Source organism: Hyperoodon ampullatus (assembly GCF_949752795.1).
Source record: "Hyperoodon ampullatus genome assembly, chromosome: 8".
Classification (NCBI taxonomy): Eukaryota; Metazoa; Chordata; class Mammalia; order Artiodactyla; family Ziphiidae; genus Hyperoodon; species Hyperoodon ampullatus.
Genome location: NC_136921.1, coordinates 90,550,022 through 90,574,129, shown reverse-complemented (window position 1 = coordinate 90,574,129; position 24,108 = coordinate 90,550,022). Strand labels below are relative to the sequence as shown.

The following is a 24,108-nucleotide window of genomic DNA, read 5'->3' as shown; positions in this document are numbered from 1 at the left end:
GTTATTTCACAGCAATCTAGCCTTTCTTTCTTTCTTCACTTTTTTATTGGAACATGGGAACTACATTTAGCATGCATTTGCTTCCAGAGCGTGGGCTGGACGAATCTAAATGTGAAGTGAGCAAACAGGTTGAGGAGCCACAGTGTTCCTTCTGCTGCACTGCAAGCTCTTGGCTCTTGTTGCTGTGCTTTCCCCGCCGTGTCGTCCCTCTCCTCCCAAGCACTATCAATCTACCAAACCCAGCTTCAGAGGCAGCCGAGAGTAGCTTCAAGTGCCACCTTCAGTAGATATACGTGCATTTTTAGTCTGGATTCTAAAAGGTAAAGTGATCTCAGCTATAGGACTTGAGTAGTGTGACCTCCCTGGTATCATCCTACTTTGAGTAAAGGCTTACTTGATGAGCCAAAAAGATTTTTGCTTAATAAGAAAGGTGTGTATTAATTTTCTTTTGCTGCCATAACACATTACTGAAACACTCTCATCTTAAAACAACACTCATTTATTATCTCGCAGTTCTGCAGATCAGAAATCCAGGCATGTTGTGGCTCATCTTGAGTAACGGCATGTGGTTAGCCTGGTGCGGGGCCCAGGCATGGCAGTATCTGCCTCCTGCGTCCCCCGAGGATGCACAAGCACAGCCTGGGGCTAGAAAGTTCACTCTAGAGGCTGGTTCTGGAGCAGAGCGTGGTCCCGTCCTGGTCCACATGTGCGCCCTCCAACCTGAACATGCCCTTCAAGGCCCAGTCCCTGGAGCTCGGGGTTGCCTCTTTTACATCCGTAAAAGGCCTTCACAGCAGGACTATTGTTTTACTGGCTAACCAGGGGATGGGAATCTTGGAGGGCCATCTTTAGAATTCTACCTATTATAACGTATGAGACTCATATGATGAAAATCAAAAAATTTTTTGGAAAACACATGAGGACACTTGAACAAATGTAGAGTTATACCACATTCCAGAAAGGGAAGGCTCATGTGGAAGGATATTATTCTCCCTGAAATTAATACATACAGTTAAAGAAATTTTAATAAAAATCTATAGCCACATCCACATGGATGAATCTTAAAGATATAACTTTGATTAAAAACATTCAAGATGTGAAAAAAAACTTACTCTATGATTCTATTTACATAGAGTTGAAAGACAGGCATAAGCTATATTGTTTGAGAAATTAGTCAATAAAGCTATAAAGAAAAACAAGAAAGTGAATATGTTAATAATCATAACAGTGGTTATTAACCCTAGGTACTTGGGGGTTATAAGGGAAGGGCACTTTGGGGCCTTTTGGGATGTTGATAATGTTCTACTTTCTGACCCAGTAGGGGTTACATGAGTGTTTGGGTTATAGTCTTTAAGCAGTACACATCTGTTTAATGAACTATTCTGTTTGCTGTATTTCCCATCACAAAAAATAATTCTAGAGTCTTCCCTGGCGGTCCAGTGGTTGAGGCTCCACACTTCCACTGCAGAGAGTGTGGAGTGTGGGTTCGATCCCTGGTAAGGGAACTAATATCCCGCATGCCACGTGGCACAGCCAAAAAAAAAAAAAAAATCGAATCTTCTCTTTTCCCCCCATACTTTCTGATTCTTCCTCTATATCTACAGTACCTCATAGAGAAATAGAGATGTTATAGTGACACTAACAATTCAGTCTTTAAAAACAAAACGCTTACAAAGTAGGTTCTTGAAAATAAAAAAAAACTTTGCTGAGAGTGAAACATAGCATTTGAACGTATTTCTCTCCCAACCCTGGCCAGATTAGCTAAAAGAAACCTCTGAACTGGGAGGGGTATATCGAGCATAACACCTTCCCCTGGGAGGGAAGGATGAGGTTTGATAGGAGTGGCAGAAAAAGAGAGCATCGGAATAGGCTGAGCACCATTTCAATGGACAGGGCGGGAGGCCTGGGCTAGGAGCCAGGAAAGCTGTCATCATACCAGCCTGCCAGGGCTGCCTGCTGCCTACATTTGCATCATACAACAAAGGACACCAGCTCTCCTCTGAACTGCCTGGTGGAGGGCCTAGGACACCTCTGCCATAGATGGTGAAATCTTGGACAACCTGGTACTGTACCATCTTCCTTTCTCCAGTCCTCCCATCCCTAGAGATTTTAGTCTGCAGGGCCCAAGAGTCTATATTTTAATAAGCACTTAGGATAACTCTCATGCAGGGGGCCTCTGGCACTGGAGTACCATTGCCCAGAGAAAATCACTGAGAGGAAGAATCACCGGTGGCACTTGTTAAAAATCCGAATTTTGAGGCTTCATACTAGACATGTATAATCAGAATCTATAGGGTAGAAGCCTGAGAACTTGTTTTCTTCATAATGAAGTCCCCAGGTAATTTGAAAGGAAGTTTGGGAAACAGCTCTAGAGACTTCTACTTTTATTTTGTTTTTCCACAATATTTATAATATTTGCATTTTGAAAAAATAAGTACCTTGTGGAAAAGAACATATTACAAACTGTAAAATACTTTTTCTTTGGCCCAGACTTCTCCTCAGTGCTGCAGACCCATAGATCTGTTTACATGACATCTCTCCTTGAAGTCCCGAAAACATCTGAGACTCAACGTGTTCGAATTGAAATCGTCATCTTCCCCCAAATCCTACTCTCCTTCAGTGTTCCCCACACCTCAGTGAGCATTGTTATCCACCCACTGGGCCTGCCAGAAATCCCGTCATTTCTGACTCCTTCCTCTCCCTCAATCCCCATTCATTCCACTCTGCCTTATCTAAATCCATTCCCAAGACCTCCTATTTCACTTCCTAAATCGTTCCATTTTCCGCACTCGTCTCCATCTCCTTGTGCCCATCCCAGTCCACTTGAACTACTTACTACCAATGCTAACCATGACCCATAGATCCTAACTGGTCCAAGTCTGATCCTGTTCATGTTCCCACACTGCATCTGGAATGATCTTTTCAAAACACAGATCTGATTAGGTCATATCCCTTCCCCACTTTGCTCTGAAGAAAAAGATGAAGGTTCTCAGTATGGCCAACCAAGTTCTGCTTAGTTTGGTCTCCCTGCAAACTATGCTCTAGCCACAATGGCCTCCTTTCAGTCCCTCAGGTTTGCACTGTTCACTCCTGACAAAATACACGATGTTCCGTTTCCTTTTCTCCTTTCTTCAGTCTCTCAGCCTTCAAATCTCTCTTCCAGGAGACCTCCTCAAGCATGCCTTACCTAACTTTTCTGACCAGATCAGTGAATGACCCTAATGTAAGCTCTCAGAGCACCTATCTCTTGCAACTTTCATTTATTTATCTAAATAAATGTGGCTCACTTATTTGTTGAATTAGACATTTTCGAATTCCTTTGCCTAGAATAGTTTGTTTCCTTGCTTATCTTCTCTCTTGTTTGATTTCACTTCCTTAGAACCTGTTCCAGGACAATTTTTAGGATGAATATTCGGACTCAACTGAAGAACCACCTTCATTGGCTTTCCCACATCCCCTCTGGCTCTTGTTTCCTAGTCACTTCCCAATCTTTTGAAATTTGCCTCTACCACAACACTTATTTACCTTATATTGTATTTTTTTGTTGTTTTCTTGAAGGTTTCTCTCACTAGGATCAGTTGCTTTAGGACAGCTGTTTTACTTATCACTGTATCTGTAGCACTTAACACAGGGTCTTGTCCTCAGTAAATATTTGGAATGACCGTTGTAGCTTGTAGTACAGCCATATAGTGCATATGCTGATTTCTTTGCTTCTAACGTCTTCCCTCACTGTGCCTACAAACTCTTACCACTTGGTAGAGGCAGTGTTAGCATTACCTTCAACGATATATGTATAATTTTTCTACTTTTCGGTTTCTTCATTTGAATACTGATACCTTAAAACGTTGCTGGGAGGATTAAAAAAGTTAATTATTTAATTTCTCTCTCCCCCTTGCCAGGCCAAATCTCTTCTCTTGTAGATCAATTACCTAGGGAATTTTGTCTCAGGATTAGGTTTTTGGAATCTCTTGCACCCAGTTAGCTCTTTTCTGCTTCCCTCTCCTGTTTTTGTCCCCTTTACAGTAGATCTTGATGGCTCAATTAAAGCTAGAGAACAGGGACTTCCCTGGTGGCGCAGTGGATAAGACTCTGCACTCCCAATGCAGGGGGCCTGGGTTTGATCCCTGGTCAGGGAACTAGATCTCTCATGCATGCCACAACTAAGGAGCCTGCATGCTGCAACTGAGGAGGCTGTGAGCTGCAACTAAGATCTGGTGCAACCAAATAAATAAATATTTTAAAAAACTAGAGAACAAATCATTAGCAAGTAGAAAACATTTCTTCCTTGTTCTCTTAGGAAAAGAGATTGTCCTGAGGTGAGGAGATTCATTTGCAAAACTGCACAGGCCTTTTTTGTTTTTTGTTTTTAACATATACATGTATCTATTCTTTTTCAAATTCTTTTCCCATTTAGGTTGTTATATAATATTGAGCAGAGTTCCCTGTGCTATACAGTTGGTCCTTGTTGGTTATCCATTTTAAATATAGCAGTGTGTGCACGTCAATCCCAAACTCCCTAACTATCCCTCCTCCCCCCCACCCTTCCCCCTGTTAACCATTAGTTCAGCCTCTAAGTCTTGCACAGGCCTTTAAAAAAAAAAAGAAAAAAACTTTGAAAAAGCAAAGGCTGAAAAAACAGAATGATTAAATTTCCATACCAGAATAGGTGAAATGTTTCTTTTCATTTTCTTTTAGATTTGTAAAGTGTCTGACCCAGAGTACGAGAAAAGACTTTGGTTCTCTTCCCTTCTTTTCAAGTTTACAAAGCTATAACTAAAGATTTTAGCAGTTGAGCAACTCTACAGTGAATTATCTGGTAGCTTCCAGTATAATAAATTATTCTTACCAACTAGATACTATACTCACTTTCTTTTCTTACTTTACCTGTTTGGTTGTCAAAGTTTAAACGTAGCATATTAAAACGATTATACTCTTTAAAAACTATGGACACTTTTCATTATTTTAAAATGTGTATGTAACTAAATAAAATAGAAAAATCCCATGAAAAATGTTTGCACACAGGGGTAAAATGGGACAAAAGCTTTTGCTGAGGTTTCTCTACCCTTCTCCAACATTACCTTTTGTGGTTCAAGTACCATTTGTTATTTAGACTTGTCATTCCCAGTTGACTAGGAGATTTAACACTCTTTAGCCAATGTTTCAAATCTGAGGCAAATAAAACCTAGGTGGTTTATTCGTGGGCCTAGTACCAGGACCTGTGAAGGGAGTGTTCTTAAGGTAAGAGATAGAAAACTCAGCTTATGTTGTTATCCACAAGTTTGAAATCAACATCCTTGGGCATTCGACGTTTACCACACAATGGTAAGCGCCCAGATATCAAATGACCCTTTTTGGCGTCCAAGAGTCATAAAAGCCTCAAGCACTCCTGGAGTCTAGGCTGAATTTCTCCACTGGCTTGTTTGGGAACCCGTCTCTTCTAAGCGGTGTAGCATTAACTTGCTCTGCTGCCGGCTGGATGACAGCTGGTCGGGCACTCTTCAGGGCGGACTCCTTTCCAGGTGCATCCATCTCCACCCAAGCGCACTCTTCTCTCCCGCGGCGGTCTAGGACCATCAGGACCAATTTCGGGGTTTTCTTTCGCCTGTAAGACTTGGCAGAACAGGCTCTAAAAGAAAAGGAGGCAGAGGAGAGTAAGAAGTAACTGTACTGGTAAGAGTCATAATACATGACAGTCCACCTGTGAGACGCGACGATGAGCACCCTATTTTGCCGCGGAAACCACAGGGACAGAAGTACTCCGGCCAACACCCGGCCTCGCCCCGCCCCCTGCCCGCCCCGGTCACGGTTACGTGACGGGGGAGCGCCGCGCGCCGGCTGCGGCGCCCATTGGCCGGCGGCGGGAGCGCGGGGTTTGATGGGAAGTTGGCGGAGCCCATCGCTCTGTCCGTGGCGGCTGCTGCCTGCTCCGGAGGCGGGCTGCGCTGTGGCGGCCGAAGCTGGTAGAGCTGGGCGCCGGCGCCGGGCTTTGCCCGCTTCTACTTGAAGGTAGAGGGGTCAAAATGAGGGTCGTTGGAAGGGTTCGGCAGAGGGGAGATGCGCTGAGCTTTCCTGGGAAATACGCTTCGGGTTCCCCCGCTTGCCTCTCCCGGTCGCCTCCGCCCCATGCCGAGTGGCCTACGAGCTCTGCGGCGGCGGCTAGTCGAGCTCCTGCCCGGCTGCGTGCTGATCCTGTCTCGCCCTCTGATCCCCTTGGTTTCCCAGCACAGTGGCAGGGGTGGCTCTGGAGTGCTGGAGACCTCTTTCTGTTCCCCGCGGGGAGTTGGTTCCCCAGCGTTTTCTCGGAGATTCGGGGCGGGGAAGGGGGGCAGTGACTGGGTTGAGCTGAGCATCGTCTCTTTGGCCCACCTCCCTGTTCGGTCGAAGGGTCAGAAAGTCCTGCACTAAGCCATCGCTTTGAGTGGGTTCTACCCTTGTCGTCTTTTGCTGAGTTGTGCGGAGGCGCCACGAGTTGGTGAGAGCGGGAGGGACCGAAAACTGTCAGTGTCACGCTGCTCGGCCCAGGCGTGTGGGCGTGGATTGTATGCTGCTTAGAGAAGCCTGTCTTCGACTGTAGTCCTTTTTTGAGCAATGGTGGGGTGGAGGGAAGGGCGAGATTGCGTGGGTGTCATAGGCATGGCAGAAGGAGAAGAACAAATCTAGACTACATCATAGTTTTAATTCTTGAATACAGTGTAAGGGGATTGAGAGAGAGTTGGGATTGGCGCACTCAGTTTTGCTGATGGTGCCCTCACTCTACTAAGTAAAATTCGTGACTCACTGAATTTTCCATGTTCCGCTTTTCCCAGTAGGCTTCTGGTTTGTGGTGCCTAGTGTCAACTTTCTTCTCCTTTCTCAGTGGCCTGGGTGTCACCATTGACAAAATTGTCACCACACAAAATTCAACAGCAGTTTGTGTGGATGTGAGTAAACTTGGTTTTAGGCATATGTTCAAACTGGCAGGGAATGCTAATCTCTTGTCTTCAACAGCCCCCGTAGTTTCATTTTAGGAGGACTAAGTTGATTTTCAGCACATTTTTTTAAACATTTAAAATTAGGAGTTCACGCTTCTCCGTCATCTACTGGCATCAACCCATTGCTGTTAAAAACCTTAGTGTTTACATATTATTAACTTGAAAGAATAAAAAAAGGAAGAAATGATATGGCTTACAACAGGTATGATTTATAGGAGAAATCTTTACAATCAAATAGTCATTTTTTGGTAGTATTTAGTTCAGAACGAGCATTGACTTACCATGAAGACCGGAACTTAATCATTGTGTAATAAAAGTGCTTTTAGACATGTACTTCTTTTCAGTAATTTTATTTTTGAGCAATAAATGTGGTAGTTTGGGATATTTCAGAATTGTCTTTTCCGTTAGGATATTTGAAAGTTAGAGTTCTAGAACAAACACTTTTAATCTCAAATTGAATAGTCCAGTGTGTTATAGAGGTACTGTTGATGGTGACAATAGTTCCTACTTAAGTTTGGAACTTGATAAACATAAAACTAAACTTCCTTTGCTGTTAAAATTTATTTTAATGTAAGAGTCTTCAGAGTATTTTGTTTTATTTTTTATACTGGAGAAAATGAGAGCAATACAATTTCAGTTAAAATACAAACTAACTTTATTTTCCAATTTTAAAATTATGAAACAGTTCCTTTATAAGAAGTTAGAAAGAAGTGTGTTCCATATGAGAAGTATTTCTGTACTACATGTGCTTCCTGGTAATAGTAGTAATAATGTCTATAATTTATTATACACTTATTATTTCATTACCAAGTGATATGTAATTTCATTTAACTCGTGCAACAATTCTGTGAAGCATATATGTAGATATTTTCACCGCTTTACAAATGCTGAACTGAATCACATAGCTAGTATGTGGTTGAGTCATATTTTGAATCAAGACCTTTTTTATTCCATTATTTCAGTATGACTTGAAGTAAGCTCAAAATTTGAGAATAACACATCCCAACATTTCAAATTCTGACACCTAAACCTGAGTGTGAATAGCAGTTAATAGAAAAGATTCAAATAATATGGTGGGTGTTATTATTTATTGAAAAACACATTAGATGCACCCGGCTCTTAAGGTCATGTCAGATCTCATTGTGATATCAGAGTGGAAAGAGACTCTTTATACACGTTCACGGAAGATTTCTTGGAACAGGCCACTTGAGATTGAACCATCTGTCCACTCAAGGGCAAGCAAATTGATTTATGCTTCAGAAAGAAATGCTAGTTATTTGATTCCCATGTATTTTCCACATGTTGAAAGGAAGCAGAGATGGACTAGAAAAGGGCAGCAACCACAGCAGTAAAAACAACCATTTGTATCGAGAAATTAGTATGTGTCAGGCACTGTTGTAAGTACTTTAGAATACATTATGTTGTTTAAGCTTTTCAACATTTGAGAGGGTTCTTAACTATCGCTCTTTTGCAGATGAAGATAATGAGTAACTGAGAGGTTAAGTTATTTATTTGCCCAAGGTTTCATAGTAATGGGCCACAGGAATTGGAGTTAAGATGTTCAGGTGGCAAGGAGGGAAAAAGTGTTTGGAAATAGAAGAGGTATGAAATTAAAGTTGTAGAGAAATAGTTGATTTATTTAATTTTGTTATACTTTCGTATCTGTTGGAAAGTACTACTTATACATGTGTATTATAGTAAATCAGGCTTCCCTAACAAATACCAGAATTTGATAGAAAAAACGTTGGGACAATGAGGGTTGATTGGCTTTTTGATTATGAACCTGAAAGAATGAATATGGCATTTAATGACTATTACCATAGTATGTTGTTCTAGAGGACGAATTTAGAAGCACAGTTCTCTGCTTCAGGGATCTTAAAGGGATCTTATGTAATTTGTTTCATTAACATCAAAACAATTCTCCAAGCAAATAATTGATGTCAAAGTTGGTATTAATTGTAATATTATGCATACATTTCATATTACACGTATTTTAAAAGTGACGTGCAGTAAACAAGTAGAGGCAGTACTTGCAGACTTCTAGCACCAGTTCTGCCCCTAGCTGGACCTGCATGATTTTGGCATGTCATTTAGCTTCTCTTCCATGCAGATTTAAGCATTCAGATTTAATCAAATGAAGGAATTGGGCTACATGATACACTGTACTAACCCTGTGTCTTATGTTTATAACTTTCCACTTCAGTAGCTCTGTTTACCAGCTATTTGAGAATGTCTGAGGTGCTTTTATACGTTTTATATATAAATATTCCAATCTAACCTACAGAAAGACTTAATTTCTGATTTTGAGTTATTAGAAGTAACTTGTTGCTTTTTTTTGGCCGTTTTTATTGAGCTATAATTGATTTACAATATCATATAAGTTTCAGGTGTATAACATAGTGATTTACAATTTTTAAAGATTATACTCCATTTATAGTTATAAATGTTGCCTATATTCCCTGTGCTGCACAATATATCCTTGTAACTTATTTGTTTTATACATAGTAGTTTGTATCTCTTAAGCCACTACCCCTAACTTGTTGCTTTTTAAAAAATCAAAACTAAAATACTGGGTCTGGCTCTGCTACTTACTGTCTTTGGGAACTTAGCAAATTACTTCACTCTGTAGACTCAGTTTTGTCATTTGTAAAATAGAGTGATGGTAGTATCTAAATGATAAAATTCATGAAAAGCATTTGTTTTAGGGCCTGCTAGAAGATTAAGTCCTTACCAAGTGTTTAAATGATATTATTGTTGTCATTACTTTCAAATATTAAAAATTCTGATTTTTGATAGCTCTAAACTATTTCAAACCAAAATGTGTAGGTCAGTTGTGTACAAAACACTGTGCTATACACCATACATAGTGGTGTATAGCACATACATTCAGCATATACATGGGATAATGTATACTTTGAAAATATACAAGTTAAGTGGTTCATCTGAATCTTCCCTTTCTAGCCACCTTTCTTGGTGATTTTTAGCATCTTAAGGTTTAATTTAATGTCTATTTAATGTCTTAACTCAGAAATTTATACTTTTATTCATTAAAGTTCCTGGATTTCCTACAACCAAACTTTAGAAATTTGAATACTGATTTACTATTGAAGGATTAATAATATTTAGATTGCAACTTAAATGTGGCTTATAACATTGATTACATTTATAAACTTCAGAAGTTTTCAGTATAGATTATAGGTATTTCTGTTGGTAAAAATCACTGTGTGTTTCATAATTAGACTTTTTGTTACTTCTCTAACCAAGATAGTTCAAGATAGGCATGCCTGACGCTAATTCCAACCTAAAAATAGTATTGCAGAGTGAATGTAGTTACTTTGTACTGGCATTATTTTGTGATTACATTTATGGGTTTAAAAAAGAATTATGGTCTAACTTTTTTTAGGTGGAAATGAAGGAGTTTTATACATTGGTAGTATATGACAATTGTAACCTGGTAAAACTATGTAAGTTTGAAAATATACTTTCACTATTTCAGTTTAAAAGAATTAAAAATTATATAACTTGACTAGTAAATTGATTTAGGATATAATATTGCTGATACATTTTTATACCTATGGTAATATTTAATACATTTGAGAGTCATAGAAAAACAGCTAAAAAAAGGGGATATGAGATACAACTAGCTGACATGACAGTTTAACTTGAGGGACTTAGACACAATTTCAGAAAGAAATGTTTATTTGGGTGTTGAACGGTAGTGAACAGACCAGAAGTCTGAAGATAGAGTGGCTTTGGGTAATGTTTCTTCTGAGCTATTGGGTGAATCACTAAACTTCTTTCCACTTAATTTTCTTGTCTGTAAAATGGTAATAATAAAGGCTATCCTGTGAAAAGTGGTAGTATTATTAACTTTAATATACAGAAAAGAAAATTATGGCTCAGAAACATTAATTGATATGCTCACTGTCACAGGTAGCCTTATAAACCTTATTTGCTTACTCAAAATCCTGTTGGCTTCTATTATTGTAAGGTGATGTTATTCTAAACATTGTAGAACACCCCTAATTCCAAATAACTAGTTTAGCTGGGAGACAGTTGAATGGTAGAAATGACTGTATCTAAGAATGTAGAATGAAAGTAGTACAGCAGAATTTTTCTTAGAAGAACAATATAGGGGACCTACTTCAAGGAACAGAAAATTGCAAAGTGGTATGAATATACACTTTTAAAATGCCTTGCTACTTAAAAAGTCTTTCCAGCTTTATTTTCACTTTTAAATATGTTTTGGCTTGGAAGAAAGGAATCTTTAAAAGGTGGGCTGTCTGCAAGACTGTCTGAATTAAAATTCCACATAAGTGGAGTCCAAATAAATTAATATTTTATAGTATTTTTGGGTAGTATTGCAACATCTAAATTTTATAGTGAATATGCTGTATGTTTAACTTAAATTTTAAAAACAATTGCTTTATTTCTAGCTGTGAATTCCTTTGGACAACTGATGATATTTATCATTGTGCCCAGTTTCTACAAATAAAAAAATGGGTGGATTATTTTCTCGATGGAGGGTAAGTTACTTTTCTTTACAGCCAGTTCTTAGTCTAATATAAAAGTGTCACATACAGCTATTTGTAAGGGTCTCCTTTGTGGTGTAGACTTGAGTAGTAGTTTAATATTATCCCTAACTCTATTTAATTTTTTTTCTTTCTTCTCTTATGAATTAGTTTTTTATTTGGACTTTAATGGTTCTACTTGCTATACAGGTGTCTGATGTCTCTGTTTAACAGAATTATTTCACGTTGACCTATGAATTATTTTTATTTCTCTGTTTATACACTTGTGTACAAATGGTTATCTTTTCTTGTATTCATACTGCCTAAATTTCAATCTTACTTGAAAGATAGTTGAAATTAAGTATTCTATACAATATTTATGTTTTTATAGGCTATATCTTTTTGCTTAAAGCTTGTCACAAATATTTACTAAAGTCACACTAGGTATACTTTTAGGAATTAATAGGTTAAAGAAAATTAAAAATATAGTTTGATTTTATTGGCTAAGTCTTTAGAGGAAGTATCTCAAATTTAGAGCTATAAAATACAAAATATTCTGGTCAGTGGCTCTTCTCTAATATAAGAGGAGGTAATGCAGTCTAGGACAACTACTTTGCTTATTTTTTTATTCCTTTTTACCGTAACAATGGAGTCTAGCAATATTTGGTACACAATGTAGTTTTTGGACTGTTGCTGGAGGTGCTTTGTTTTGGATTGGCATTACATTGACACCCTCCACCCCCCTTTAAAACCTTATTACAGTTCTGCCTGAGAATCAAATTTATCTATTCTTCCTTTGTCTTTCTTGTTAGGTTGAACCATATGAAACTGCCAGTTTTGACTACATAAACAGCAATTTCATATGGTTCAACCTAATATTAACAACTCCTGTGGGCGCTACAATGAATTGATAATCATTACCCTCTTAGATGGTTGAGTATATAATTGGTGATTACTTTTTTCAAATGTTGTATGAGCCATTTTGGCTGTTTTTTATTCTAGGTGATATAAAAAATACCTTTGACAAACAAGCTCTGCAATAGTGAAGTATTCTTAGACACCCTTTAAAAATCTGATCTTCAGAAAAGTACTTTAGGAATTCAGAATGAAGGTAGCCTATTGATTTTCGACCTCCAGAGTCCTAAGTGAACTTTTAGCAATAGTAAATCAGACCATCTTTAGTCTTGAATTTTTAAATAGAATTTATAATTATAATAATTTAATAGAATTAATAATTTATAATAACTTAATAGAATTCTTTTGAATAATCATATCTAAGAAAATTTTTCTTGGAGGAAAATTTAAACAAATTTTCTCTCAATAAAAGTGTGTTTTATTGGGGTTGGTTAAGGATGGTAAAAATTGAGCTATCAGAGTTGAAAGCACTTGTAGGACTAAAAATAAGTAGGTACATCTTATTTCTTATTTCTTTAGTCTTGTGTAATTTTGTTTATAGTTATAATTTTTATTTAAGTATAAATCTCATTTGTAAAAAAACAGGAATACATATTGCTTGATAACATTGAAAAAACTTAATTTTGGATTTAAATGTTCTTTTATGATTATATAAGTCAAAGTGTTTCTAAGTTAGCGATAACAAGTTTTAATGCTGCCTCTTATTTCTGTTTCTATAACAGACAAAACCTTCAACTGTAGAGGTTCTGGAAAATATAGATAAGGTATGTTCTTTGGCTCTGCGGTGTTTTAATTCATTTTATGTGTTACGTAAATATTATTTTAGTGCATATTACTTTGGAGACTAGATCTGGTATGGGAATTTAGAGGTGATATAGAGTAAGCCTGAGAACTTCAGTGTTAAAATCTGAAGTCAATCAGTGACCTAAGAAGTCTGTGTCAGGTAACAGTGAATGTTAGAATGAAATTTGATCTGCAGCATGGTGTAAATCAATGTTACAGATAGGACAAAGTAGATTATAAAATAGTCTGCAACTATTTGTATCAGTTTGCAAACTTCACAGCTTTTTATACTTTCTATCGTAAAAAAAGTGGTTATTCTTTGAGAATATTGAGAGTGATGAATGGATTGAAAGAATCTAGTATGGGTCACTGTTTCAATTTTTATTAATTCTTTTTATAGTCAGAGGTTTTTTTTTTTAGGCCTTATACAGGGAGAATTATTATTTGTTTGATTTAACAAAGACTTTATTGATGCCAATTTTATACCTCTGATCTTTGCTAATTTGATAGGTTATCAAATATTATTTTTAAATATCTTAATTTTTAATTTAAAAAAGATTTGTGAAATCATAATAGACATTTTTCATATGTTTTAACTTCATTTAAAATTTTCTTTTTCATATTATGTTCCATTTAAAATATTACGGTATTAGGTTTCATTGAATTTTTAAGAGTTCTTTATAACCTCTCTATCATGTTAAAAATTTTTTTACCATTTTAATTTCTTTATGAATTTGAGATTTAATAATACATAATAACTTTCTCTTCACAGGAAATTCAAGCATTGGAAGAATTTAGGGAAAAAAATCAGAGATTACAAAAATTATGGGTTGGAAGATTAATTCTCTACTCTTCAATTCTCTATCTGTTTACATGTTTAATTGTATACTTATGGTACCTTCCCGATGAATTTACAGCAAGACTTGCCATGACACTCCCATTTTTTGCTTTCCCATTAATGTAAGTAAAATGTTCTTTTTGTTGACTTTTCCTCTTCCTGACTAGATAGTTTTAATATAGTCAGTTTCTTTTTATTATGAAATAATAATGTTGCAGATTGAATAAATTTGCATTTTTTTGCAGTTTGAAAACTGTTTCTTTAAAAAGTAGAACAATTATTTTAAACCTTTATTTATAATCCAACATACTTAAAGAATATGACCCTGTGACATTAGTAATAATGGCTCTGTACGGTAATCTTTTGTGATTCTCTAACAGATGTTCATGCTCCCTAGGAGTATTGGGCATGGAGTAGGCATTTCAGATTGTGGGTAGTGGCAAGTGAGGAAGGACTTGTAAAACAAAAAGAACAACTGCCCCACGTTGAATGTATTCCATTCATCTCACCCTTCCCCTCTTTTTAGTAACTGCTATAAAGCAATTGACCCTTATTACAGAAATATTTTGTAATACAGCACTTTACAGGAGGTGTGAATTGAGATGAGAATGATTGAGAATGATTGAGAATTTTGAGAGAAAGTTGAATGAAAAATTTGTTCATTCAATCAACAAACATTTATAGGTACCAATTGTGTGCATGTTGGATTATAATGGTGTATGGTACACAAAAATACAGAACCTTTGTCTATCTTAGACTGCATACGTTAAATTAAGTAATCTATAATGAATATTATAATGGGTCCCTAACACAGTCTGGAGTGGACATGGGGGTCAGGGAAGGGCCTTTGTATTCTTTACTACTGTTGCCACAAATTTAGTGACTTAACACCCATTTATTATATCACATGTGTGTAGGTCAGAAGTCCAGGTAGTTTGACTGGGTTTTTTGCTTAGGGTCTTGCAGGCTTAAATCATAGTTATCAGCTGGCCTGGAGTCTCTGGGGGCGGAGAATCTGCTTCTAGGCTCAAACAGGGTGTTGGCTGACTTCTCCTGTATCTCTCTGATTTCCTATTTTGCCCTTGGCTGTGAGAAACCTCTGTTTTTAAGGGCTTAACTGATGGTATTAGACCCACCAGGATAATCTAGGTTAATCTCCCTATCTTAAAATCAACTGAGTAATAATTATATCTGCAAAGTCCCTTCATGGTAGTACCTAGATTACTGTTTGATTATATAACCAGAGAATGGAAATCTTGGGGAGAGAAGGGGGATATCTTTAGAATTCTGCCTACCACAGCCTTCCTGAGGAAGTGATGTTTGAGTTTGAGACCTGAAGGATGAGTATGTGTAGCAAGGATGGTGTGACATGGTAGGTAGTGTTTTAGGCAGAAGGAAGAGCATATTTGAAGACCCTGAAGGAGGATAGAGCATGGTAGGTTTAAAGAATTGAAAGAAGGCCAAAGACTGGATTATGGAGAAAAGTCTGGATAGTTAGACGAAGGATATTTCTTGTGGGCCTTATAGTCCATGATAAGGATTTTAGGTTTTAATCTAAGAATAGTGGGAAGCCACTGAAGATTTTTAAGGAGTATGACATGATCATATCATCATCTTGAAGATACCACTGAGGCTACAGCATGGAGAGTAAATTAGAGGGGAGTAAGAATGGATCCGGAGCATCAAGTTAGAAGTTTATTGTAGTTGTTTAGGGGAGAAACGACTGATGGTGATTTGCACTTGAGTGGTGGTAGCAGCGTTGAAGAGAAACAGATGGGCTGAATGAAGTGGATGGGTTGAAGAGATTTAGGAGGTAGAATTGAGGTAATATGGAGAGGCTCTTGGTGATTGGTTAGATGTGGGGTGAAGAGGAAGAATTGCATCAAGGATAAAATTCAAGTTCATGGCTTGGGAAATTTGGTTGATGGTAGCATCATTCATCTAAATAGGGAACAACATGAGGAGGAGCAGGTAGTTGACCCACTGAGACCAAAATACCTATGGTCTATCCAGATAGAGCTGCCAAGTGGGATGATTAAGTATGACTATGAAGCTCAGGAGAGAAATTTGAATAGGAGATATAAATTTAGGATTTGGCAGCTTATAAATATTAGTCAAAGCCATCATCTGTTCATTCAGTAAATATTTGGCACCTGCAATGTGTTAGGTTTTGGGCTAGCCTGTTGTGATTGAGAAAGTAGGGAGCTTACATTCAGTTGGGATTGGACAGACAAAAAATGAGACAAGTAAACAAACATAGTTAATTTAGAGAGAGATAAGTGCAGTGAAGAAAATAAACAGGTGATGTGATAGAGAAGAATAGGATGCTTTAAGATGGTCCTGGAAGGCCTCTTTTGAGGAGGTATTTGAATTGAGAACTAAAGTATGAGAAAGAACCATTATGGAAAGAGTTGGAATATATGGAAGATTATTTATATATACAGTGTGTAATAGCACATATATCCATAGAGAGATATAGGATAGGAAAGGATTATCCTCAAAATAATAATGGTAATTTTCTCAGGTGTTGGAATTTTAAGTAGTCGTTTCTTTCCACGTGCTTTTTTTTGGTATTGTTAGAATTTTTTACATCAGTGTGTTCTTTTTTTTTTTTTTTTTTTTTTTTTTTTTTTTTTTTGTGGTATGCGGGCCTCTCACTGTCGTGGCCTCTCCCGTTGCGGAGCACAGGCTCCGGATGCGCAGGCCCAGCAGCCACGGCTCACGGGCCCAGCCGCCCCGCGGCATATGGGATCCTCCCAGACCGGGGCACGAACCCGCATCCCCTGCATCGGCAGGCGGACTCTCAACCACTGCGCCACCAGGGAGGCCCACATCAGTGTGTTCTTAAAATAAAAAAATTCCAAGAAGAAAGAACGGAATATGCAAAGTCTGTAAAGTAGGAGAGAGCGTGACTTACGCAAGGGTCAAAAACATAGGTATATCTGGAGTGTGTGATGGAGAGGAAGAGTGATGCAAGGTGAGCTTTCACAATCTAGGTCATGGAGGGTCACAGAGAGGAGTCTCAATTTTATTTTGGGTGAAATGGAAAGAGTGTAAAGGTTTTAGTAGAAGAATGGCATGATGAGGCCTAAGAAGATCGTGTGTGATGTTTTATGGAGATGGAGTAAGAGGAGGACAAGAATAGAAACCGGGAGATCAGCTAGGAGGCTTTTATAGAAGTTTAATAAAAAATGAAGACGGATTGGACTGCCCAGTGGCAGTAGAGATGAACAGATGATTTGGAAATATTTTGGAAGTAAAAAACTGAGACAACTTGATGGGAGGAAATGGAAGGTAAGGGAAAAGGAGGAATCAGGGTGATACTTAGGTTTTTTGGTTTGACATTGGTGGGTGGGGTAGGATCTTTTTCTTTGGGACTACTATAGTAAACATTTTTGGTTTAGTCTTCAGGAACTCCTGGTGCTGATACAATTTTAACTTTGTATGTAGGTAAAGAGCCAAAAATCGGGTACATGCATATTATAAAATAATTGTCTCTGCCATTTAAAAAATGTTTCTTCTCTTTTGAAATCTTTTGGAATGCTTCTTATCCCAGGTGTAGTCTCAGATTTCATAATGCTGAGCCCCTTTCCCTTGTTAACCTTCTATTTTTTTTTTATGAAAAGAAGGGAGAAAAATTTAGAAAGGGAATAAGTGTGAGATGTTTAGTTGATTTAAATGTCTTTAGGTACTTAAAAAAACTCCATTTGACATCCATTTCCATATAAAAATTGATTTTCTGATTATAGAAGATTTTTATCTAGTGGTAAAAGAATACCTGACAGGGAACTCTCTGTGCTAATTCTAATGCCTATGCACAGATTGTGATTGGCTATTGTGACTCAGAAGATTTTTTGTTTTTGTTGTTTTGCACATAAATTGTATACTAATTGTTTTTAAAAGTAAAAAAACTGGGGTTTCTCTGGTGACGCAGTGGTTGAGAGTCCGCCTGCCGATGCAGGGGACATGGGTTCGTGCCCCGGTCCAGGAAGATCCCACATGCTGCGGAGCGGCTGGGCCCGTGAGCCATGGCCGCTGAGCCTGCACGTCCTGAGCCTGTGCTCCGCAACGGGAAAGGCCACAACAGTGAGAGGCCCACATACCGCAAAAAAAAAAAAAAAAAAGTTAAAAAAAGTAAAAAAACTTAGTTTCTTTAAAAATGTTTTTTATTTCTTCAGTTTGATTTTTCCACTCTTCTGAGTATGAAGCTTTGTTATCCTTACTGTGTCCTTCTGCCTGTTCTGCATCACCTGCATCTAGTATTTCTTGGCTTGTTAAGCTTCAGAGCCATTTCTCACTTTGTCTCATTCACATCTGTGACCTGGTTCTCAACTGCTGCAGCTTCTATTTCAGTGAGCTGTTGTTCACTTTTGGAAGCATAGACCAGTTATCCAACAAAGAATAGAATTGTCCTTCTGATTGATGACAATCAAAAAAGCATGAAATAGAATACAACAACATGAGAGTGGATGTTGTGGTGAACAGAAAGAAGACTTACCACAGGACATTGCCTTTTGTGTGTAATGTGAGCTCTCGCCCAAGCTTACCCCTGGACTTTTTTTCTTTGGAAACAAAGTTTTGATGTCTAGACCAGGGTTTGCTTAAAGAAATGGAGGCAGAAGGAGCAATAAAAGGTATTGCTTTACTCATCACTGTCTACATTAATTATAAAGCTTAGAAATCTACCTGATAACGGCAAAAAGCGACTGTTGTCTCTGCATTCCAAGTTTCCCAAATGCTTTTACTGGCAGAGAGGTCATGGATTCAGGACTGAGCATATATTGCCTAATCATAACTATTCCCTAATTATCTTTTTTGGTAGAATATCAGTACCTAAGAAGGTTTGAGATTTTATTTTGTCTTCTTTTTTTTTTTTTTTTTTTTTTTTGCGGTACGCAAGCCTCTCACTGATGCGGCCTCTCCCGTTGCGGAGCACAGGCTCCGGATGCGCAGGCCCAGCGGCCATGGCTCACGGGCCTATCCGCTCCGCAGCATGTGGGAACCTCCCGGACTGGGACACGAACCCGTGTCCCCTGCATTGGCAGGCGGACTCTCAACCACTGCACCACCAGGGAAGCCCTGTCTTCTTTTTAGGATGTAATAGGGAAGAACTTGGTGAGATTCCAGTCTATTGGTTTTCTGCTTTTCAGATTCAATAATATATATCTCTCTGATCTTTTCAACTGTTACTGAAACTGAAATTATGGTGAACTGATTTCATAGGAATTATTAAGATTGTGCTCCATAGTGAGGGAAGGTTTGGTTTACAGTTAAATTTTTGTATTTCTGCATTATGCTGGCAGATAGGCATTATCTTGGGAGTTGGCTCATTTTCTAAGAATGAACAACCATAAACTTTGCCTCTACCCTTAACTGACTCTGCAAGCAATCTTACAGACTTTTATTCCTGGATACCTTATTCTTACAAATAATAACTTTCTAGAAATTCCATTCTCTATAAGGTCATTTCAGAGACCAATTAGCATAAAATGTTAACCTTCCCAGAGGATTTGGCCATATTTTCTTTCCATGTGTATGTGTGTTTTCCTCTTAAAATGAGATTTGAGGGGGAAAAATTTAAGCAAAGGAACTGAGGAAGGTGGTTTTGTCTCCTGTTTCCTTCCTCCTGTTTTTTGTTTTCTTGCTTTTCTACTTGAATTGAAAGCCATTTGAGGTTAGAGCTTTGATTTTATACAATTTTTTTTTTTTTGTGCTGCACTACGCAGCATGTGGGATCTTAGTTCCCGACCAGGGATTGAACCCGGGCCCCCTGCATTGGAAGGCGGAGTCTTAACCACTGGACTGTCAGGGAATGCCTCCTTCCCACTTCCCCTCCTCCCAACCAGTTTGTGGTATATATTTCCTCAATCCAGCTAGGCAGCTAACACATAATTTGTAGCCTTTTCAGGAAAGTTAAAAGTTTGTTTCATGGCACTCTAATAATAGTACAAAGTATCTCCCATCGACTATAGTTGGCTCTTAAAGGAGAAGGTATCTGAACATCTCTTGATATTTACTCAAGGGGAGTATTTACTCTTAGTTTTTGTAGGTAAGAAAATCATTTTGCAAGCATCCCTTTTATAATATTGATATTAAAATATAGATATTCACTTGATATAATTCTGTACTTAAAAAATTATGTACTGAGACATAATTAAGAGACAAATCCTATTCTTGGATGGGAAGACAAATCCTATTCTGAGATTGGTTCTCCCTAAATCTAAAAATGTGTGAACACAATAAAAATACTAACAATACTTTAAAAATCTTGGCACACTTATTCCATAATTTTTAATGTAAAAATAAGCTCATAAGAATAGTCTTGAAAAGTCTAAAAAAGGAGCAGAATGAGAAGCAGAGGTCTACCAGGCATCAAATGCATTGTAAAACTTCATTAACTGAAAGTTTGATAGGGTCTAAGTAGAGACACAGACCAAAGGAAGAGATACAAGAATCCAGAAATAAATCCCAAAAGGAATATTTATTATATATGATTTTTATATATGATAAAGATAGCATTTCAAATCATTGGGGGAAAACAGTGTTGAATTATATCTCTACCCCCACCAAATAATAAAAATAAATAAATAAATAAAGCTTGTTCCTTATACCAAATTAAATCATTGTTACTTTTCTAAATGTGAAGGTAATTCTCCCTAAAGCCTTTGATGGTTAAATAAACTGACAAAATTGTCAACATAGTTATAAGTATTGAGACCTGTATCTTTTCATTTTTAGCTTTATATATTGTTAAGTCTCATCTTAAAAACATTTCAGTAAATTGGATTGGGCTTGTGTAGTTGTTGGAAAGAAAGCACTTAAATTTGGCAGAAAGGACGAAATAAGTAAAAATTCCTTTTTATATGAAGGTTGGTGAAAAATCATCAGAGGTTTATGGAATGTTAATCCTTTAGTAAAAGTGAGGAAGGTTTTATTATATTAATTGAGTTTTAGGTATTCTGCTACATTTTAACTTTTAGCATTTCTAACTTTAGTACAGTAAAAACACTTAGTATTATGGATTTAAAATGTTTACTGAATCTAAAGTATGATTCTGTTTTATTGAGGCTCCAGTTATTCCTGTTAGAACACCTTTATAATTTTATAGTGCAAGTCACTGGATAATATTTAACAGAAATTCATGCTGTACTTACATTTCAAATAGCATCAGTTTCATTCAGAAAAGAACAACAGGAATGATTTCATGAATGTGAGTTAGGGTATTTAGTATGTCTTAGAACTGATAGTATATATGAACTTACTGATTTTCTATACTAATTTTGTATTCAACTATAATAATTGTCTTATTGTTTCTAATAAGTTTTTTAGTTGATTCTTTGAGAGTTTCTAAGTATGCAGTCATATTATTTGTAAATAGCAATAATTTTACTACCTCCTTTCAGACTTTTTGACTCCTTTCAGATTTTTTTTCCTCTTTGGTAATTGTATTGGCTAATACTTTCAGGACAATGTTAAGTTACAGAGAAAATAGTCAACATCCTTAACTTGTTCCTTGGGAATGCTTCTGATGTTTCCCCATTGGGCATTATCCTGACTTTTGGATTGAGACAGATATATTTTATGTTAAGGAATCTTCTAGCTATTTATATTTTATTTAGTTTTTTTTTTTAATCAAGAAAGATTGTTGAATTTTGTTAAATGCTGTTTCATCATCTATGGAAATAGCCATGTGATTTTTCATCTTACATCTCTTGATAATGATAGATTATATTAAATATTGAAATCAAATATTGAAATCTTGAATTCTAGGAAAATTTCTACTTTCTTAGTTGTAGTCATTTTATAAGAACATCAGGAAGCTTTCCTTTCTTTTTTAATGCTCTGGAACAGTTTAAAATAGTACTAGCATTATCTGTCCTTTACAGGTTTAGTAGTATTCCATTTGAAGTCTTTTGGGCTTGGTGTTTTTTATAGAGGGTAGCTCTTAACTTCTAAAATTTAACAGTAGTTAATTTTTTAGGCTTTCTCTCTCTTCCAAGGTTAGTTTTGTTAACCATTCTACAGTTTTAAAGTGTATTTGCATAGTGTTGTAATAGCAGTAATCATTGTCTCATTGATTTTTAAAATTTTCTTTGTAGCTATGATTATTGCTTCCTTATTATTTCTTATTTTGTATATTTGTAATTCTTTTTTGATTGTTTTTATTAGCTGTTTCTTCCAAATAACCAGCTTAAAAAACTACTTCTTTTTATTAATTCTTTTTTTTCCATAGGCTTACTTTATTCTTGTAACTCAAAATGGATGCTTTAATGTATTTATTTTCATTCTTATTTCTTAACACAATACACCACACATGTATTTGAGGCCATGGTATTTTTCTGACTGCTTTAGTTTTATCCCACAGGTCTTGATAGGTAGTGATATGTATTTACTTTGGTTATTTTTAAAACTTCATTACATTTTTTAAAAGTTTTTTTTAAGTTTTTTTTTTTAAGTTTTGATAATCTAAGAGTTATTTCCAGGTGGCAATGTGTATTTGTATGTTTGTTTTTTGGCTTAGTTACTATTTCTAGTTTTATTATATTGCTTTCAGAGAATGTTGTTTAATAATATTTCTACTTTGGTTTTATTGAGACCTGTTTTGGTGGCATGCTATTTGATCCGTTGCTGTGTTTCATGAACACTTGAAGATATATATATATATATATATTTTTTTTTCAGAGTTTAATATTATTGAAAACTACCTTCCTGTGTTATATAGGTCTTCTGTATCCTAATAACAGTATATTTCTACTTCTCCCTATATTTCCTTTAGTTTTGCTTTATGAATGTTATGCTTTTCTATTTGATGAGTAAATATTCTTGTTACATCTTCATTGTAGGCACATCCTTTAAAAAATACTTTTTATTTTGAAATAATTATAGATTCACAGGAAATTGGAAAAAACAGATGTACAAGCAGGTCCTGTGTACCCTTCACCTAGCCTTCCCCAGTGGTAACATCTTGCATGACTACAGTTAAATACCACAACAGGAAATCGACACTGGTTCAATTCATAGAGCATATTCAGATTTCACTAGTTTTACATACACTCATTTGTGTGTATGTGTTTTATATTTCTATGCAGTTTTATCATATGTGTAGCTTCATGTAAGTATCCCACAATTTAGATCCAGAATTGTTCACAGAGTTCCTTTTTGCTACCCCTTTGCAGTCATACCAACCCTCTTCCACATGCCCCATTCCTAACCCCTTCCACCCCATCTGTTTTCCATCTCTATAATTTTATTTCAAGAGTGTTATAAAATGGGATCACATAGTATGTAACCTTTTGAAATTGGCTTTTTAAACTCAGCATATTCTTGAGATACATCCAAGATGTTAAGTGTAACAGTAATCACTTTTTATTGCTGAGTAATATTTCATGGCATTAATGTAGCACAGTTTGTTTAGCCAAACACCTGTTAAAGGACATTAGGATGGTTTCCAGTTTCTGGCTCTAACAAATGAGACTGCCATGAATATTTGTGTACAGGTTTTTGTCTGAATGTAAGTTTTTATTTCTCTGGGGTATATGCCCAAGAGTGTAATTTCTGAGATGCTTGTAAGTACACGTTTACTTTTATAAGAAACTGCTAAACTTTTTTTCAGAGTAGAGGTACCATTTTATATTTCCACTAGTGATGTTTGAGTGATCTTGTTTCTCTGCATCCTTGGCAACATTTGGTATTATCACTATTTTCAGATTTGATCATTCTGATAGGTGTGTATTGATAGCTCATTGTGATTTTAATTTACATTTCCCTGATGGCTGTGATGCTGAACATCTTTTCATGTGCTTATTTTCCATCTGTATCTTTTCTTCATTGAAATGTCTGTTCAGGTCTGCTGTCTAATTTTCTAATTGGATAATTAGTCTTTTTACTGTTGAGTTTTGAGAGTTCTTTATATATTGTAGATACAAGTTCTTTGCTGGATATATGGTTTGCAGATATATTTTTTCAGTCTGTAATTTGGGTTTTCATCCTTATAAAGGGTTTTTCACAGAGCCAAATTTATTATTTAAAATTTTCATTTTATGGATTGTGCTTTTGTTGTTAAGAACCCCTCTGTATCTATAGGTCCTGA

At 36.6% G+C, this 24,108-nt stretch overlaps 1 protein-coding gene across 1 annotated transcript in view; it reads left to right on the top strand.

Moving 5' to 3' along the window:
* Positions 1-5,875: 5,875 nt before the first annotated feature.
* LNPK (lunapark, ER junction formation factor) overlaps positions 5,876-24,108 on the top strand; it is a gene marked incomplete at its 5' end in the record, with an annotated part of 83,375 nt that continues 65,142 nt past the window's right edge. Inside the window, 5 exon segments of the mRNA XM_079710491.1 lie at positions 5,876-6,003; positions 11,408-11,465; positions 11,467-11,502; positions 13,120-13,161; positions 13,953-14,140. Coding sequence (XP_079566617.1) covers positions 5,876-6,003; positions 11,408-11,465; positions 11,467-11,502; positions 13,120-13,161; positions 13,953-14,140 — 452 coding nt within the window.